The sequence below is a fragment of the Narcine bancroftii genome, chromosome 9 (assembly GCF_036971445.1).
Source record: "Narcine bancroftii isolate sNarBan1 chromosome 9, sNarBan1.hap1, whole genome shotgun sequence".
NCBI lineage: Eukaryota > Metazoa > Chordata > Chondrichthyes > Torpediniformes > Narcinidae > Narcine > Narcine bancroftii.
In genome coordinates this window covers 39028882-39049960 of record NC_091477.1, presented here as the reverse complement: position 1 = coordinate 39049960, position 21079 = coordinate 39028882, and the positions used below count along the sequence as shown (strand labels likewise).

General features: G+C 39.1%; 1 protein-coding gene across 1 annotated transcript in view; it reads left to right on the top strand.

Moving 5' to 3' along the window:
* The window catches only part of LOC138742886 (neuronal vesicle trafficking-associated protein 2-like), an 86699-nt gene that overhangs the window by 50045 nt on the left and 15575 nt on the right, over positions 1-21079 (top strand). Inside the window, exon 3 of the mRNA XM_069897789.1 lies at positions 18504-18614. Coding sequence (XP_069753890.1) covers positions 18504-18614 — 111 coding nt within the window. The remainder of the gene's footprint in view (positions 1-18503; positions 18615-21079) is intronic.

Below are 21079 nucleotides of genomic sequence, written 5' to 3'. Positions count from 1 at the left end.
AAGAAGCCCAGCAAAGTGAGATAAGCATCTCATCAGGAAAGTCAAAAGAGATACAGATACAAAGAAGAGAAGAAGACACAAACACAGGTAAAGACACAGAAGAAGACGACCAAGATCTGCACAGAGAAATAGAAGATAAAACAGATGGACAGAATATAGATAGTTTTTTTTTTCAAGAACAAATGAAAGTATTAAAAGAATGGTTGACATTAGAATTTAGTGAAATTAAAAGAAAAATGAAAAGTACAGAAGATAAAGTGAATAAATTAGAGCTGGTCATGACAGAAATAAGGAAAAGAGTAGAAAATGGGGATGAATGAGAAATGGCTGTAGTGAATGAAAAGAAAATTGGAAGAAAGTGATAAAAAAAGTTACAGTCACAAGAGTTGTTAGCTCAGAAAATTGATATGTTGGAAAATTATAGTAGCTGAAACAACATCAAAATAGTGGGCCCAAAGGAAGATGAAAAAGGCACAGATATGAAGGAATTTATAAAAGAATGGATCCCCAAGATCCTGGGAATGACAGAAAATGCAGGAAGGAATGGAAATAGAAAGGGCACACAGAAACTAGCTCCGAAACCATATACACATCAAAAACCAAGATTAGTTTTAGTAAAATTTTTGAGATATACAACAAGAGAAAATATACTGGAGCAGGCAAGAAATAAAATTAGAGAAGACAATAAATCATTGGAATACAAGGGTCAAAAAACATAAGTTTTGAACTCTTAAAGAAGAGGAAGGAGTTTAATACAGTAAAATCGATCCTATGGAAAAAAGGTTATAAATTTATGTTAAGACATCCAGCTGTGCTTAAAATATTTATCCCTGGGGAGCAAAACAAACTGTTCTCAGATCTGGGTGAAGCATGAGAATTTGCAGAATGCCTGCAGGACAGAAGGAGAGTTGAAGAGTTGTAACAAGAATGAAGAATGGTGATTTAAAATATATATATAAAGATGTAAAAATAATGTATATGTAAGAACTAAAGAAGGGAAAAAGAAGGGAAGAAAGGAAGTAAAGGGGGAAAAAGAGGGTGAACTTTGTTATTTGTGGGGAAAAAAAAGTGTTTTCTGGGGGGGTTTATGGGAGAGAATAACCGTCACTGCAAAATCAGTTGACGCTTGCAAACGGGTTCGCAATTTAAATGGAGAGGGCAGTTGTGGTTGGCCGACAAGGGATAAGGGGCAACTCAGAGGGGGGGGGGGGGGAGACATTTGGGGCTAAGGAAATATTGGATGTGGGAGTTATTGAAGTATTTTATGTTTTAAATGTGTTGTCATACATTGAGTTTAAAAAGGGAAAACTGAGAGATGAAAATGCGGAAAAGGGGGATGGTGGTGGTGAGGAAGCAGAAATGAGGTGTAAACAGGATATGAGATGGACATGTTGAACTATATGACTATAAATATTAATGGAATACATAACCAAATTAAACAGAAGAGGCTATTAAATTTACTGAAAAAAGAAAAAAATAGACATAGCATTTGTGCAGGAAATGCATCTAACTGAAGTGGAACATAATAAATTAAAGAGAGACTGGGTAAGGCATGTAGCGGCAGTATCATATAATTCAAAAGCTAGAGGTGTAGCTATATTAATTAATAAAAATGTACCAATCAAAATAGAGGAGGAAATGATAGATCCAGCAGGGAGGTATGTAATGATAAAGTGTCAGATATATTCAGAATTTTGGAATTTGCTCAATATATATATGCACCTAATGAAGAGGATCAAAAGTTTATGCAAGATATTTTTTTGAAGATTGTAGATACAATTCCCTTTTTCCCTTCTTTAGATATTAATAGGAGGGAATTTTAACCTTAATTTGGATCCAATGTTGGATAAAACTGGACAAAAGACTAGCAAAAAGAATAAAGTGGCCAAATGTATGGTAAATCAATGCAGGAAATGAAACTTATGGATATATGGAGGAGGCAGCACTCAAGAGAGAAGGAATACTCATATTATTCAAGTAAGCATAAAACATACTCAAGGATTGATATGTTTCTGTGGTTGCCCCATATTCAAGGGAGAGTTAGGAAAACTGAATATAAAGCTAGATTTCTATCTGATCATTCACCCCTGTTATTAGCAATAGTACTGGAGGACATCCCACCAAGAACATATAGATGGAGGTTAAACTTCATGCTACTTAAAAGGCAGGAATTTAGAGAGTTTATTGAACGCCAAATTAAAACATTGAAATAAATACAGAATCAGTGAAAGACAAGTTTATATTATGGGAGGCAATGAAAGCCTTCATTAGAGGGCAGATAATAAGTTATGTAACTAAGATGAAAAAGGACTACAATTAGGAAATTGGAAAGGGAGATAGTAAGTACAGAAAAGGAACTAGCAAAAAGGGATGATATAACAAAAAGAAGAGAATTGGCAGATAAAAAAATATGAAGCATTACAAACATATAAGGTGGAGAAGAACAGAATGAAAATAAAGCAAATGTATTATGAACTAGGAGAAAAATACACACAAAATATTAGCCTGGCAACTTAAAACAGAACAAGCTAAAAGAACTGTATTGGCATCAAGGAAAAAGGACAAACAAATTACATGTAATCCAATGGAGATTAATGAGAACTTTAAGGAATTTTATGAACAATTATACCAAACTGAGAATGAGGGGAAAGTTGATAAAATAGAAGAGTTTTTAGCTAAAATTGAACTAAAATTTTTTTTAGCTCAAACAAACTGATAAACCATTTGAAATAGAGGAAGTACAGGATATATTAAAAAAAAACTGCTGAACAATAAAACGCCTGGAGAGGATGGATTCCCAATAGAATTGTATAAAACATTTAAAGAGTTAATTCCTTCTCTCCTGGAAGTAATGAACTAGATAGAAGAAACACAAAACTTACCAGATTCATGTAAGACACCAATAATTACAGTAATACCAAAGATGGGGAAGGATCCACTAACACCAGCATCATATAGACCAATATTTCTACTTAATTCAGATCATAAGAAAATAGCAAAATTATTAGGAAACAGATTAGCCAATTGTGTACCAAAAATAGTAAAACTAAATCAAACTAGATTTATTAAGAAAAGACGAACAGCGGATAATGTCTGTAAATTTATTAATTTAATTCATGCAGTTCAAGGAAATAAGATGCCAACAGTGGCTGTTGCTTTAGATGCAGAAAAAGCCTTTGACAGGGTAGAATGGAATTATTTATTCACAGAGGTTCAATCTACCAGAAAAATATATTAATTGGAGTAAAGTATTATATAATGGACCATTGGTGAAGATAACAGTAAATGGATATGTATCGAACCAATTTAAATTAAGTAGGTCAAATAGGCAGGGATGTTCATTATCTCCCTCACTGTTCGCTTTAGCAATAGAACCATTGGCAGAACTGATAAGAACAGAAAATAAAATAAAAGGGATAAAAATAAAGGAGAAGGAGTATAAAATCAGTTTATACTATATGACATCATAGTATACTTAACAGAACCAGAAATATCAATAAAAGAACTACATAAGAAAATGAAGGAGTATGGAGAAATATCGGGGAACAAGATCAACGCAAATAAAAGTGAAGTATGCCAATGAGTAATACGGATTATACAGAATTTAAAAAAGAATCACCATTTAAATGGCAAACACAAGCAATCCGATACATTGGTATTAGGTTAGATAATAATTTAAGCCACTTGTACAAATTAAATTATCAGCCACTAATAAAGAAATTGCAGAAAGTCTTAGAACATTGGAAAGAATTACCGCTGACGTTGATAGGGAGGGTAAATTACATTAAAATTAATGTTTTCCTAAGGATACAATACTTATTTCAATCATTACTAATTCCTTTAACAGAGAAATTCTTTAATGAATTAAAGAGAATAATAAGGAAATTTTTGTGGAAAGGAGGGAAACCGAGGATAGCGTTAGATAAATTAGCAGAGAGGTACATCAAGGTGGTTTGCAGTTACCAAACTTTAAAAATTATTATAGAGCAGCACAATTAAGGTATTTATCAGATTTTTATCAGACAAGGGAAAAACCAGATTGGACTAAGATAGAGCTAGATAAAATTGGGGAGAAGGTACCGGAACATATACTTTATAAGTGGGATGAAAAGCTGGTACAATATAATAAAAATTCACAGTATTGTATAATTTACTCAATATATGGAAGATTCACTTAGAAAGGAAAAAAAATTTACCAAATACCAAAATTATTATTGATGCAAAATCAGATAATCCCTTTTACAATAGATAACCTTTCCTTGAGATAATGGGAGAGAAAAGGAATTAAAAGAATGGAAAATTGTTTTTTGGGAAATAATTTATTAACATTTGAACAATTGAAGAATAAATATGGAATGACTCTTGTTACAATGTTTACATACCACCAAGCTTACTTAAAGGATAAATTGGGAAACAGACTGAGATTACCAGAAGGAAGCAGCTTTGAATATGTGATTACAAACACAATGATAATTAAAAGATTTATAACGAACATGTACATCAAGCTGCAAAAGAAAGAAAATTATGAAAAAAGCTATAAACCCAAACAAAAGTGGGAAAAGGATTTAAACATAAAGATAAAAAATGAAACATGGGAAAAGCTATGTTCTGGAACTATGAAGAATATAATAAACACAAGGTTACGCATGATACAGCATAATTGGTTACACAGGTTATATATCATGCCCCAAAAGTTAAAAAAAAAAATGGGATCCAACATCATCATATAGATGTTTTCGCTGTAAGAAGGAAACGGGAACAACAGTACATGCAATATGGGCAATATGAGAAAGTGAAAAAGTTTTGGGAAGATCTAAATCAGATATTAAATAAAATCACAAAAAATAACATACCAAAAAATCCAGAGATCTTTCTTCTACGTAATGTAAGAAGTAAGGAATTGGGCCTCAAACTAGATGAAGCGCAAAAAAGATTTATTATGATAGCCTTAGCTGTAGCAAAAAAATGTATAATGTCAACTTGGAAATCGGAAAGGAGCCTGAGAGTACAGCAATGGTACATGGAAATGAATAAATGTATTCCATTGGGAAAAATAACATATAATTTAAAAAATAAAGTCACATAATTTGAACAAATTTGGGAACAGTACATGGAACACAACAGAGAGGGCCTACCACAGACCTCCACCCCCTAAAATGACAAGAAGACCAAATGACTTGATCCAGTGTGTAAAAGTAGATGACACATTTTTCTTGTTTATATTTCATTGTGTGATGACATTGTTTAATGGTTTTATTGTTTTGTATATGTTGGTTATGGAGGGGGGTGGGAAGGGGGGAGGGAAGGTAGGAGGGGAGAAAATGCCACTGTGTATATTTAAGAGGGAAATGTATGTATTTTGGTTGATATGGTTCACAGTGTGAAAAATAAAAAAAATCATATATATAAAAAAAAAAGAAAAGAATAGAAACCTGGCTGCTGGAGGATCTCCTTCACTGCACGGCATCAATCATTTGTATTTTTTAATACGTCTGAAGCAGGTTGATGAGGCTTGAACCTTAAGGAAAGGTCTATAAATTAAATCTCTCAATTTGTAAATACGGGCACCAAATTTTCAAAAAGTACATCAATCTTATTTCTCACTGCAAGATATTGTTGAGGTACTAACATTCCTTCTTCATTGTAGAATGTCATAAGCAGTATTGCACACTTGTCAATCCAGCAACTGATTCGCTGCCAAATTAATGCATCGTTGTAGTAGCTATCGGTATCTTCATGCTGGGCCTCCGTTTCGATGCTGGCAGCAGAGGCAGGTAAAAATTTTAAATTTGCCTGCTCATGCTCCATTGCTGCTTTTATACAGAGCAGCACCTCAGTGTATCGTCCAGAGCCGCTGTAGGCAGGGTAACTGTGGCTGTGGCACCACCCATCATAAATACACAGCAGATCAATGGCCGTTTTCCCTACCCATAATCCCCCATGAAGCTGGAACTTCTCTGTGTTTCCTGGAATGGTTTCAGCTGTGTGGGGGATTATGGGTAGGAGGACAGTCATTGCTTTGCCATGTATTGAACTGCTGCTGCTGTCGAACGGCCCCAAAGACCAAAGTGGCCCAGTGAGATACCAGAGCAGGGCTGTCATAGCCTGCACCAGTGGCCCCCTGATGGCCCCTGCCAGCTGCCCATGCCCTGAAGGGGGTCATGGAGGGAAAGAGGTGAGTGAGTGGGAGAGAGCGGGGAGATGGGTTGCGGGCTGACGGCATCATCAGTCTGCCCCTAACCAGCTGCTTGCAGTGACAGTACATTCATGCTGGGTGGCGGAGCGCAACGCTCTGCCTTTGACCCTTCCCCTGAGAGGGATTGCAGTCGGCGCCTTGGAGCCAACCAGGGCGCATTCATGGAGGTAAGTTTCCTGATGCAAGGGTGGAGCATCTCCACCTTTATACTGGGGACTTTTTGACTGCATGAAAGGGCCTATATGGTGTTGTCTTGTTCAGTCTTTATTAATATACTAGCTTTATCCAAGATACCACATGCATGTATCGTAGCCAAAAGTTATTCCAACTAGTTTTAATCTATATTGCACATTATGTATGAAGGAACTGCATAGTTTTAAATTTGAATGCTAATTTCTAACATTAAGAGCTACTTCAAATCATAGGGTGAAAAGCCTTTTCACCTTGCTCGATGTGAGACTTTTCAGTCATGTAAATAAAATAGTATTAGTTATATTTAAAGAGTGAACAAGCACTTCAATCTGTTGGAACTAGTTTCCACTTGGATGGGAGGGGTATGGACTGGGTGTAAGTCAGTGCGACTAGGTAATAAAAATGGTTTGGCACAAGTTAGAAGGGCTGAAGGGGCCTGTTTCGGTGCTGTAATGATCTATGGTTCTAAGAGCTATGCACCCTTCAATTACTGATTTGAAATATGTGAATACTGCTGAATGCAGAATATACTATCCCTACAATCAGATAAACTTTTGGAAAGTAATTTTTGAAAAAGTGTTTTACTTTAGAAAATGTTTCTGTGCTCTAGTTAAGAGTAGTAATCTGGTGTGGTTTGATTAATATGACTAAAAATGAATTAATCACTGAAAAATAGTTTCCAAGTGTGTTGATCTGCCTGATTTTATAAAAATGGAAATGTTAAAATATCAGTACAAAATCCTTTGGAAATTGTTTCTGGATATGTTAGCATAGTTAACTAATCTCTTTCATTCTACAATACTCTGATGTACCAGCACTCTCCAAGTCTGGTCTTCTACATATCTCTGTTTTTATTGCTGCACTGTTGGCTTGAACTGACAAAACCTTAACAGAGGTGGCCAACTTTTTAATTTAGACATACAGCACGGTAACAGGCCATTTCGGCCCATGAGAACATACCAGGGTTGGAGTGGGGGCGGGGTGGGTGAGGTTAATTGGGTGGCACGGACTTGCGGGCTGATATAGCCTGTTACCGTGCTCTGTCTAAACTAAAAATTAAAAGGTTGACCACCCTGCTTAAGTCATGGAAAACACTTCAAGATCTACTCACTTCCTGTCCTGAAGGAGCTCCTTAAAGCTCTGACCATTTTCGTGTTTAAACAAAAATTGTAGGAACATAAGAAATAGGAGCAGCCTGTCAAGCCGACTCCGCCATTCAATGTGTGCATGGCTGATCTGATGACAGGCTCATCTCCGCCTACCTGCCTTTTTCCCATATCCCATAATTCCCTTACCATGTAGAAATCTATCTAACCTTTTCTTAAATATATTTACAGAGGTAACCTCCACTGCTTCACTGAGCAGCAAATTCCACAGAATCACTACCCTCTGGGAAGAGCAGTTCCTCCTCAGCTCTGTCCTTAACCTACTACCCTGAATCTTGAGGCTATGTCCCCTAGTTCTGGTCTCCCCCCACCAACTTACCTACTTCTATCTTATCGAAGCCTTGCATAATTTTATGTTTCTATAAGATCCCCTCTCATTTTTTAAATTCAAGTAAGTACAGTCCCAATTGACTCAATCTTTTATGATAGGCCAACTCCTTCATCTCTGGAATCAACCTATTGAACCTCCTCTGCACGGCCTCCATAGCCAGTACATCCTTCCTCAAGTAAGGAGTCCAGAACTGCATGCAGTACTCCAGATGCGGACTTACTAGTACAGTTGCAGCATGACCTCCCTGCACTTAAATTCAATCCTTCTAGCAGTGAAGGCTAACATTCCACTTGTTTTCTTGATAGCCTGCTACCCCTCAAAACCATCCTTTTGTGATTCATGCACAGGCACTCTAAAGTCCTTCTGCATAGCAACATGTTGCAATCGCTTGCCATTTAAATAATAATCTGATCTATTTTTCCTTCCAAAGTGGATAACCTCACATTTGCCAACATTGTACTCCATCTGCCAGATCCTTGCCCACTCACATCTACATCTCTCTGCAGACTCCCCATATCCTTTGCACAATTTGTTTTTCAACTCGATTTACTCTCATCAGCAAACTTAGATACACTACAATCTGTCCCCCTCTTCCAGATTGCTTATGTATATCGTGAACAGTTGCAGGCCCAGCCCCGACCCCTAAGGCACCACATTCAACTGAGAGGGGGCCGGGTGGTGTTAGTGTCATAGCAAGGGGGGGATCCACGTTGAATGAAGGGGAGGAGAATGGCTGCGTCAGAGCCGGGGTGGGGGGAGGGACTGCATTGAACTGAGTGGGGGTGGGGGGAGACGATATTTTTGAAAAATGAGATTGCAATTAGTTTGCTTACTCTTGAAGAAAAATAAATTAATTTAAATTATGTTGAACCACGCTCGAACTGAAAGTTGACACAATTCTACTTCTGGTCTGCTTGTCGATTTGTAACTACAGGTTGTTCGTAAATCGGATGACTTCAATCCAGGGACTGCTTGTACATCACCTCCAACTCCAAGCATCCTTTATCTTCAGTTTGTCTCTTTTATGTGGCACCTTGGTGGAGAATCTTGTGGATCACCAGTTAGGATAGAAGTGAGATGGGCCATCCTGCATTTAGAGATGTTTTGCAATGTGAAAGATTATAGAGAACTTAATCTGTATCCAGAATAAACAACGTCCATCTGCTCTCCTCTGCCTACCGCACTCATTATATTCTCAACTCTAGTAAATTTGTTGAATTTAGCCTTTGCTAAATCCATGCCGCATCTGCCCGATTTCAAAATTGATGACTTTTGTTTGTATTTTGTGAGGGACCTTGTATAGCAAAATAACTATAGATAACTTCAGCCAGGGAGCTGAAGCAAAACTGGAAATGTCTCAGCAGAATGGGCAGTGTCCATGAAGAGGGAAACAGAAAATACTTGTCCAACTTGGTAGGTCCAGCAGCATCTGTGGAAAGAAAATCAGTAAATTTGTCAGGTCAGTGATCCTTTATCCGAACAGAGAAAGATAAACAATTTAGCCCAGGTCGCAGAGAAAGCGAGCAGGGCAATGGTGAAACAAGGGAATTTCTCTGAAGTATGAAATAAGAAAGACTTCAAGGAGCATTTTAAATTTGATTGATTTTCTTTCTCTATGTAATACTGTCCATATAGATGTGCCTAGAAGACTAGATTATTTATTACAAGCAAAGTAGTCAATTTTGATGAATTAAAACAAAATGCTGGAACTACTCGATGACTGACTTGGGCAGCATCTCTGCAAAGAGAAACGTTTTACTTTTCAGGTGTCACACCCTTCATCAGAAAGGCACAGGATGGAAACCAACCAAGACTGAATGGTGCTGAAATGTGCTGGTGACAACAGGGAGGTGGTGAACCACAGATGATCTGTCTGGAGGAGGTGTTAATTAGAGCATGAAAATAGAGGGGAGAGAAAAAAGACAATTTGTTATGCTGAAAGGGGAGGTAGGGGAAAGGTCTGTGTGGAGGTGACATCATGTTGAAAGTGGCAGAAATGTCAGATAATGATCCATTAAATGTGATGGCTGGTGGAGTGTAAGTTAAGATAACCCTGTCCTGGGTGAAAGGAATGAAGTGAGAGCAGAAATGTGAGAAATGGAACAAATTGGGTTGAGAGTCCTGTCCACAGTGGTGGAAAATCAACGTGGAAGATATCATTAAAATAGATGCAATGGAACCAGATGACTTGAGCAAATGGAATGGAGTCCTCTGAAAGCAGATTAGGAGGACTCTGTGGTCCAGTAATGGATATTGGTGATTAGCGTCTTTCCCAAAATGGTTATAAAGAAGGTAAAAGAAGTGTCAGAAATGGACCATATGAAAGAGAGCAGGTAGAAGGTGGTTATGGAGGTTCTTGCCCTCTGCCTTTTTCTCCGATCACCTCCTATACTTAAAAAAAAATTATTTCCTCCCCCATGTATTGACCAGTCATCTGCCAACCTGTATCCCCTCCTGCTTTCCCTCTTTAATTCAGGCATCTGCCTGTTTCCTGCTATTCCCCTTGATGGGTTGGCCAGAAGAGATGGCTGTGTTCCATATATGCTGCAGCGCTGCCCGAACTGTCGAGATCCTCCAGCATTTCGTGTGCCACATAACTTTTCAAGCCTTTGGAGTCTCACTTGTTTATCTTGGTGGAGAATCTTGTGGATCACTGGTTAGGATAGAAGTGAGGTAGGCCATCCTGCATTTTGAGATGTTTTCCAACGTTAAAGCATTATAGAGAGCTTGATCTGTATCCAGAATAAACAGAGATCTCCACCCACAAAAAAAATCTGTTATGGAAAGGGAAATAGTTAATTGATTTTGCCATATGTGGCTCATTTAGCCAATCTATTCTTTTGAACAATTTAAACTAGTATCAAGATTGGCAGAATTTTAACAGTGAAATATAAATTATATGTTTCATGTATTTACCTTGAAATTCTCCTGGGAGAATAGAAATTTATCAAATGTTAAAGCAATGAAATCAAGAGGGTCTTCGTGATTTTTGTGTCAGCTGGTCATATTTAAATACCTCTAATCAGATTGCTTTAAAAGAACATTTATGGGCACAAAGTCCTGAGAGACTAAAACCTTCAGTTTTATTTTATGAATTGTCATCTTCTCATCAAAAGTTTAGAATAGTTCAGCACAGTACAGGCGCTTCTGCCCACAATGTTGTGTTGACCTTTAGACCCTGCCTACCACATAATCCTCCACTTTAAAGTCCTTATCTAGTAGTCTCTTGAAATTCACCAATGCACCTGCCTCCATCACTGAAGCAGGTGTTGCCTTCCACGCACCAACCACTCTCTGGGTTAAAAAAAAAATCTTCCTCTAATATCTCCCTTGATCTTCCCACCCATTACCTTAAAGCCATGCCCTCTTGTATTGAGTAGTGGGGCCCTGAGAAGGAGGCACTGGTTGACTATCTATTCCTCTTAATATCTTGTATACCTTCATCATTCTTTCATCCTCCTTCTCCAAAGAGTAAAGCCCAAGCTCCCTTAATCTCTGTTCATACTGCATACTCTCTAAACCAGGTATCATCCTGGTAAATCTCCTCTGCACCTTTTCCAACACCTATAATAAGGTGACCAGAACTGGGCACAGTACTCCAAGTGTGGTCTAACCAGTTTTGTAGAGCTCGCAACTCTTAAACTCACTCCCTTGATTTATGAAAGTAGTTTCTTAACTCCTCTGTCTACATGTGATGTATGGAGCAAAGCATAGAATTCACAGTGCATGTAGATTGATAGTTTGGGATTAAATATTATTATGGGCAAGTCATTCTCATAGCTTTTGTTAAATAGGTGGTAAAGATGGTTTAAAGTGTATCTCACAATAAATGTCACTTTCTGTTGTATCTATTTGATGCCGTTGGTGTTTGGAGGAAAATTCATAACCTTTATTATTTCTATTGAGGATTACATTTTACAAATTAAGAACAATTCAAATTTTGAAATATTAATTAATGTAATGTATAAATCAAAATCAAATGCTCTACAAATTAAATGTTTGCTTTTGTTCTTAGCTCAGTCAATATTTGTTTGTAATCTAAATGTAAAAGAATTTTATTTAAAACATTAATATTTGCAGAAGAGTCTTAAAAAATCCAAGGGGGAATATTTTGCAGATTCGCACAGACGCTGCATCAGTTCAAGCATTGCATATTAATTATGTATGTAGGTTGCCAAAGAACATCCTGGCTTAAGACAGGCAAATGATTGTAGTCTAATTTTCTGTTTGTGAAAATTAGTCTCCTGCCTGTGACGGGTAGAATGGGTTCGATGGGTTCAGAGAGTAACAAGTCCTGGACACGTGTTGGTAGAAAACAATTATTTTTATTAACACGCGGGAGAATTTGCCACAAGGAGTACACTCGCACACACTGCAAAGCAACTACACACGAATCGTACACATTGGACACGTTAATCTCTAGCCCCTTTCACACTTGCAAGTGATCCCAGGAATTAATCACCAATCAGCCTTCACAAAATCAGCTCAACACCAGTGTCAGATGATGTCACCTCATGCCGGGGATTGATGGCCTTGACCTCTAGTACAATCCCAAGCCCAGCGTCTCCAGACGCCAGCATTACAATCAGGCAAGTGTGAGGGGGCAATTGCATTGTGGGATTGAAATGACCCAAGTTTTTGCGTGAGTGCAGGAACATGAAGGAAGAAAACATTAAAATGAAGGTATAAACTTTGCTGTGGGAAAGTCGCAACAGTTGGGGGGGGGGGGTGGGTGGGGAGAGGAAGAGAAAGAGAGAGAATAAATAAATAGCAATAGTGGACAATTTTAAACAGCATGGGAAAGTTGGTAGCTCTATAAGTGCACAATTTATAAAGACCATGGGAAAATGCAATGGTGAACTTCACTTTCCAGAATGCCGTGTGGCAGAGAAATCCCTCCATAAATGCTCCATTGCTGCAAGTCAGTCATACAGCCCTTCCTCTGCTGCATGGCATTCTGGGAGGGCAGGTCACTTTTTACCCCCATGGTGTTTATAAATTATATGTGATAGTGCTACCAACTTTCCCATGCTATATAAATTGAGCACTAAAGCACTACCAAATTTCCCACGCTGTTTTAAAAATTGTTCACTATTGCTATTTATTGCTATCACTTTCCCACAGCCCCTTATAAAGGTTTATATAGGTCAGGACAACAACAACACTGGCTGAAGGTCTCATACTGTGCTGAACATAAAGCTTAATTATGTTATAATTAGGCATGATTAATTTTGTTCAAATATAAAATCATAATACATTGATCAGGATTTAGGGCAGGTCCACCATCGCTCAATGCGTCATGATGTCACTGATAGAAGATTGAACAGTCCTAACCCCAGGGTTGGCTCCTTGCAAGTGTGAAAGCATTCAGTGTCCCAATTAAGAGTGGTCTTGTGTGAAAGTCCAAACCCCTATTCCTATCCCGGGACACTGAACAGCCAATTTAGTGGGATGCAAGTGTGAAAGGGGCTACTGACAATTGCACTTCCAGATAAATCACCAATCAGCATTTTCTGATTGTGAAGCAAGTGTTAAACAAGCAATACCTACCACCCCTCTCTTGCCAGCAGGCACTGCACACCAATTAACTAAAAGGTACAAATCTGGTTACAATCTATGACAGGAGAGACACTACAGTCTCCTCCAGGTGAATGCCACAAATAATCCCCTCCCGGTACTAGCATACACCTCACAACCAGTTCTCCAGTGTCACCCAGGGCTCACAACCTGGATTGATCCCTTACCATTAGCCACAGGCAACACTGCAAGACTAACAACATAGAGATGTTTAAAGGGAACAAAAAGAATGACCTGCTCTGCTTGGGGGCTTTATGCTGCAGCTGGCTGGAGGGGCCAGCCCAGGTTCACCCACATGACCTAGGAGAACCAATTGCATGGCAGCCTTACCTGTGGGTGGATCTAATCTTGATTGACATGGGTGGGGAAATGACTTTTGACCAGCCTGGTTGGCAGATGACCCTCCAGTAGTAAGCACATGGACATTTCTTTGTTTGGACCAGTTTGATAATCCACCAGATAAAATTCCATCCCTTGAAAGTCACTGCACCATATCACACGGTCCACAAACCAATACAAGCTCAGGAGATGCTCTTCTTCCCCAGGGTGTCATGCTGGACAATTTGCCCCAACCCCCCGCCCATAGGAGCGATGAATGTTGGTGGCAGTCCTTCTGCAGTGTCTGGTTTGTTATCTCTGCAGGTATGTTTGCAAGCCACTTGGCAGATTTTCCCATCGCTGATCAGCACTACCATCATTTCTTCCTGCGTTGACACACGCATTATCCTATGATCAAGGACTCGGTCTCTCCAGATTAGTCAGTGCATGTGTGGACAGGTCATTCCCAGTTCTCCTGGTAATGTGACCCATGTCTCTGGCCTGTGTGCTATCACCTACCTCCTTTTCAGTGGAGATGATGGACACTCTAAACCTTTGATGGCCACCTGGGGTCCCAACCATGTGGCAGGTTTAGCTGGGATTGTGGTGAGCATGGCACCGATGTCTACAAGTGCCAGCCACCATTGGATGTTTCCCTTTCCTCAGTGTGCAGCCAAGGGAATATATGGAGTCAGGTCTCCTGGCTGGGAAAGGGCCTCAGAAAAATCTGTTGGGAGACCTGCCCCAGTCCTATGGCAGCAGAGTGAAGAGTTGCCACCCACTGGCTGACCCCTGCTGCCACTGCAGTTCTGCCACTTTGTCTGTCTTTTGGACCTTAGCTCATGCTCCTTTTTCTTTGTATTCTAGCCCACCTAGCAAGCGCATTGTCTCCTTCACAACTTTTCCAGTTGCTGGTCCGATGGGCTTAGGTGACCAGCTGTCCCACCAGCATGGGGGTAACACTGGAGCTCTCAAGGGAGTTGCAGATATGTATATGCATTCTATCCTCACTGTCCATCCCCTGACCACATGTCGGTGCCATCTCCCTGCAGTGTCATGGCTTGGACTTTGACTGGGTCCAGCTGCCAGCCAGCCCATCGAACCGTTTCTAGCTGCTGCATTTTTGCTAGCTTGCTGGCCAGTTCAGTGCCCTTCCATTCTAGATTCCATGCCCGGGTTTGGGCATCCCAGACTGCTTCCCCATGGTGGAGCCACACTGCTACAGTGTCTCCACCTCACCTCTTCTTCTCCAGGTTGTCATGTTGGTACCTCAGGGCAGTAGCTAGTAGCTCCCCTTAATTCCTAGGAACTCTGATCCCCTGAGAAGGGACACAATTTGGTCCCCCATTTCCTCCCCTCCTCAGCAAAAGGCCTGGGAGGTGGTATCTGCTGCGGACCTGTTGTGGCAGTGGCCAAATTGAAGTAGATCAGTTCTCCAAGTTTATTCTAACTTGTTCTGAATGGAATGGTCCCAGAGAAACCAATGGGTCTCAATATTTCCTTTGTATCCTAATGGTGGTTCATTTTAATTCCTTGTTTCCATTTAAAGAGAGACTCATAAGGTTAAAATAATTGCCATATGAAACCCACAATTTGGCAAGATAATTAAGATCCTTGGTGCAGTCAGAGAAGGCCCCAATGTGGGCTCTGTAATTGAGTCATACAGGATAGAACAGGCCCTTCTGGTTTTAATACTAGCAGGATACCTGGCATTGTCCGGGAAATAAAGCACTCAGTTGTTGAGTACATGGTTGAAACAAAATACCCAAAAAAACTTCATGGTAATTCTGCATAAATATATTTTTTTCAAACACAACATTTATATTATTTGTAACAGAGATACACGATTCAAACAAAGTTGACTTCTGGTAAAATATAGACAATCAATTCTCATTTAAGGGCTTCATAATAAGCAATGTTCTTAGTGTTGCCACTTTTTCTTTCTTTGGCTTGGCTTCGTGGACAAAGATTTATGGAGGGGTAATGTCCACGTCAGCTGCAGGCACGTTTGTGGCTGACAAGTCCAATGCGGGACAGGCAGACACGGTTGCAGCAGTTGGAAGGGAAAATTGGTTGGTTGGGGTTGGGTGTTGGCTTTTTCCTCCTTTGTCTTTTGTCAGTGAGGTGGGCTCTGCGGTCTTCTTCAAAGGAGGTTGCTGCCCGCCGAACTGTGAGGCGCCAAGATGCACGGTTTGAGGCGATATCAGCCCACTGGCGCTGGTCAATGTGGCAGGCACCAACAGATTTCTTTAGGCAGTCCTTGTACCTCTTCTTTGGTGCACCTCTGTCACGGTGGCCAGTGGAGAGCTCACCATAAAACATGATCTTGGGAAGGCGATGGACCTTCATTCTGGAGACGTGACCTACCCAGCGCAGTTGGATCTTCAGCAGCGTGGATTCTATGCTGTCGGCCTCTGCCATCTCAAGTACTTCGATGATAGTGATGAAGTTGCTCCAATGAATGTTGAGGATGGAGCGGAGACAACGCTGGTCGAAGCGTTCTAGGAGCCGTGTGTGATGCCGCTAGAGGTCCCATGATTCGGAGCCGAACAGGAGTGTGGGTATGACAACGGCTCTCTATACGCTAATCTTTGTGAGGCTTTTCAGTTGGTTGTTGCCACTTGAAGCATTTACATAAACACAATTTGAGCTTCCAACACGTGAACAACCAACATAGAGCAGCCCATGGGAAAAGTAGGGCTCTTCCAATTGCAGTCCAGCTACCTTTAACGTCTGACCTGGGAATTTATTGATGGACATAGTGAAGCTCAGGTGTATGGGAAATTGAAGTCTCTTGAACTCAAACAGCATATCAGTGGGAATTCTCAGAATGAGTACATTTTCTCCCTTGCTACATCTGGAAAGTATTTCCACCTCAATAACATGGGGCATGAGCTTCTTAACAACCAGTCTTGTTCCATTGTACGGGCATGGTGGATCCAAGTTACAAAGGAGCATGATCGGTGCTCCTACTTTTAGACAGAGTAGAGTCAGGGCTTGTGAAGAACCAATGTTGCTTCTCTTTTTTGGGCCCATATTGAACTGGGTTTGGCCACTTGTTTTTATTCTGAATGTTCATTGATGCACAGCACTGTAACTAATGGAGTGTCCCTGGTGAAAGGTCAAAATTTATCTTTGAACTTCTTAACTTCATATGACCTTAAAGGTTAAATTCAATGTGGTCATAACATTCAGCATCAAATGTTTTTCTTTAAATATTTCATTTTTGATTTTATCAACAAATGATACCAAATTATTATCACAGATAAGCAATTAAATGTGAATCATTAATACGTGTTCCCCCCTCCCCCAAACAAAGCCCCTAATGAAAATGGTAAAAATGAAAAAAAGTAAAAGAAAGTAGGAAACAGGAGAAAGAAAGAAAAAGAGAAGACTATCTCAATCTGAAATCCAATTCAACAAAGAAGCAGCCAATTATTTTTATCTAAATTTCAAAAAAAAAAAGAAAAATAGAGGGAAAAAAATAAATAGAACAAGTATCTTATTTATTAAGTATTCAACCCCACATTTTGTAAGTAAGGTTACCACACCTGCAAAAACATGTTGTATTTATTCTTTAAGTTGTAAGTAATTGTCTCCCAGGATTATAACTATGCATTTCCGTATTCCAACGGGTAGTTCCAAGAGAAAATCAGACTTCCAGGTAACTGCAATACATTTCCTGGCCACTGCCAATGCAATTTTAAGAAACTCTAATTGAAATTTGGACAGCCTTATTTGGTCTTGCTTCTGTATTCAGCATCAAATTTTATCACAATTGTAATAAATAGTAATGCAAGTCAATGCAAGCTGGTTAAAAAAAGACGCTTTTGAACTTCATATGACCTTAAATTCAATGTGGTCATGACATTCAGCATCAAATGTTACCCCTGCTGAACCTCCTTGGACAGTTCTAGAGTGCTCCATATTGATTTGCATGGAGAACAGACAAACAGACTTGCATGCACAAATAGATATTAGATTTTTTAAGATTTTTACATAGAGTAGGGTTCTTATTGAACCAGGAACAACACAGAAGCAGGTTTGATGGAGAGCAAGATTATAACTTAGTTCAATCTTTAATATTTCTATGTGAACAATGTGAGTGCGTCTGTGAGCTGAATGTAGCTGATTGTTGATTGTTCGTGAACTTTGGCCTCACTTCAATTTTGCATGAGCACCTCATGTAACGTAACCATCGATAAGTTGAGCCTTACTCATGTGAAATTTCTGAATTAGCTCATTTAAAAAAAAATGTCCTTGTTTTCTAAAATTGAGATTGGAAATAGAGGACATGCTTTATTGAATAAATGACAGTCCACTTGATAAGCATATCCTTAAATTGAATTGTACAAATCTTTTACGTGCTTCATAGCAAAATTAATTTATAAGATATAATAATCATATGGCAAGTACCATGTAATGACTAGCTTTGACAATCAAAACCACCAATGTTGCATTTTAAGTTCAAGTTAGATGTAGTCTGCTATTGAGTATGATTGAATGACAGTCAGTAATGTTATGGAATATTCTTTCAAGAAACTTTTGAGTTCTGTTGGATAGTTATTTGGCATCAGGACATCTTTGTATTGAAGAAATGTGAAGATGAGAGCCATGAAAATGTAAAAAAAATTATATTTATGATTTAAAGGTTTTAATGAACATGACCCTTCTATTTTCTCAAATTTCCAAGTAAACATAGTGTTTTCATTTTTTCTTACAGGTTACCATTCTCATTTTTCTTGCTCTCGCATTTCTTGCTTGTATCGTATTTCTCGTGGTATACAAAGCCTTCACCTACGATCACAGTTGCCCAGATGGATTTGTGTACAAGGTAGGGGTTCAGTTTGTGGAATGAATCAATCTTGTTTTCAGATTATGATGGTGGAATTTGTAGTCATCAACAGGGTAATGCTGTCACATTTCATAATTTCATTAAGATGGACATCATTTACAGCATAAGGTACAAAATATGATTTTTTTTTATGTTGCATCATTGGGGAGGAATTTTAGCAAGAATATATTTCTATCGTTGTAAGTGAAATTGTACTTGTGAGTTTGTCAGCATCAAGTAGATTCAAGTGTAATCCTGGTCATGACATCAGAAATGGGGTCAGTCGTTTGACCCTGTGAGTCTGCTCTGCTATTTTATTTAGGGCTGATCTCTGCCTCAGAGCCATTTTCCTCCACTAACTCATATCTCTTGATTCCCTTAATGTCCAGAAATTTATCATTCACTTGTTTCAAATGCTGTCCAGGGCAGAGAATTCAAAACAAATTCCTGCCCTCTGCATGAAGAAATCTCAATCCTTAATAGTCCGTTCCTTATTCTGAGAGTGTGGCACTTTATTCTGGACTCCTCAGCCTGGGGAAATACCCTCCTTGAAAAACCCCTGTAAGTAATTTTAAACAGTGGAAGACTGGTGGATGTTAAAAGATTCCAGATTCTTTTATTGTCATAGAATAAAACAGAAAATGTAATACAGCATTAAATTTTCTTTAGTCTACCATACAGTGAACAGTTTCCACTGGTGTTACCCAGTGCCCCTTGCAGTAAGCGAAGCAAAAGACAGTACCTTCAGAGTCACTGAGTGGTGGTTGATTCACCTTCACAGTTCCCGTATGGCTCTGCAGCCTTAAAGACCCCTGATTGATCCATTTGGCAACTTTAACTCTGGATCCAACTCGCTGATATGATCAGGGGACCCTTTCTGAACCTGAGGCCCTTTGCGAGCTCTTCTTTCCCTTGGCATTCTCTCGAATTACGGTTCCGAATCCTGGACCCATGAGCCAGTCTCTTAGCAGCCTGCAGCCTATGTGGGTCCTTCAGCTGCAGCAAAAGGTTACATTTTTCTGCTTTATATCCCATGTGGATGCTGTTCCCTATTCACTCAATATGTCTAAATCCCCTTAAAAGATCTTTACATTTCCCCCTCCCTGTTCAAAATTTTACCAAACATAGCATCACCAGCAAACTTGAAAATATGAAATTTGGTCCCCTCAGTCACATCATTGGTACAGATTGAATAACAGGGGCCGAAGTATTAATCCCTGTGGTACACCACTAATTACAGTCTGCCAACCAGAAAAAGATTTGCTTTTCTTACTATTTTGCTTTCTGTTCAATAACAAATTCTCAGTCGATATCTTTATATGCCCTTCAACGACACGTGCTCTAACCTCGTGGACCAATCTTCTCTGTATGTCCATGTAGAAAGCCTGAAAATCCAAAAGCACCACACCCATTGGTGGCTCCTCATTTAATCTAATGGTCACTTCTTCCTTAAAGAACTCGAGCAGTTTAGTCAGATGTTATTTTTTTTCTTTCATGTATCTGTGCTTCACTCAATCCCTATTTTTTCCCAAGGTATTCTGTATCCCTCATAAAAGTTTGCAGTTTTTTTTCTCATTCATTGACAATTAGGCTGACAGTTGGTACTTCCCTGTCTTCTCCTTTCCTAAACTGTGGGGTTATATTTGCTCCCCTCCAATCTACAGGAATGATTGCAGATTTTATAGAATTTTGGAAGCTGATAACCAGAAGCTGCTCTCTTTCTATAGTCACTAGCCATTGCCTTTAAAATGGGAATGAACACCATCAGAGGCATGGGGATTTGTCACTTTCAATCTTACTAATTTGTTTCTGCACTTTTTAAAAAACATGTTTATTCCTTAAGTTCCTCCTATTTGCTTGACTCTTGTTTCTTCAATAGCAGATACTTGTTTAATTCCCATCCCTGTCTTTAAACATCATACATTTGCCATTACTGTTTTTTTTTAAAAGGTTTTAAAAATCTGAAGGTCTAGTGTTTTTGTTATTACAGAAGTTCTTACTGTCTGATTTTATGTTTATGGCGAGTCCACTCTCGTATTCTATGTTGTACTTTTAAAAAAAAATGGTTCTTATTTCTTCAGTTCTGAGGCATTTCCGTTCTTAAGGCCCATCGCTATTTTTTGTAACTTTATAAACCTCTTGCTGTAATTTTATGCCATTTTAATGCTTTTTGTCAACCATGGATAAATGATTTTTCCATTTTGAGCTTTCGTACTCTTGAGGAAATTGGTAAAGAAACAATGGAAATTTGATTTTGGTTTCTCAAAGTTCTGAAAGCAGGGTTGAATGGTGAAAAATATAAGCCTGGAATCTCCTTGATCATCACCAGTGTGACCTAGGAGCAATGGGATGGGGTTTCTGTGTACTGAAATGTTTGAGTCAGTTTTCATATCACTGAGTTTGAATCCCATCAGTGAACCATCTTGCATTCAGGGTGGAATGGTGAAAGGCAGCATTCTTGTCTA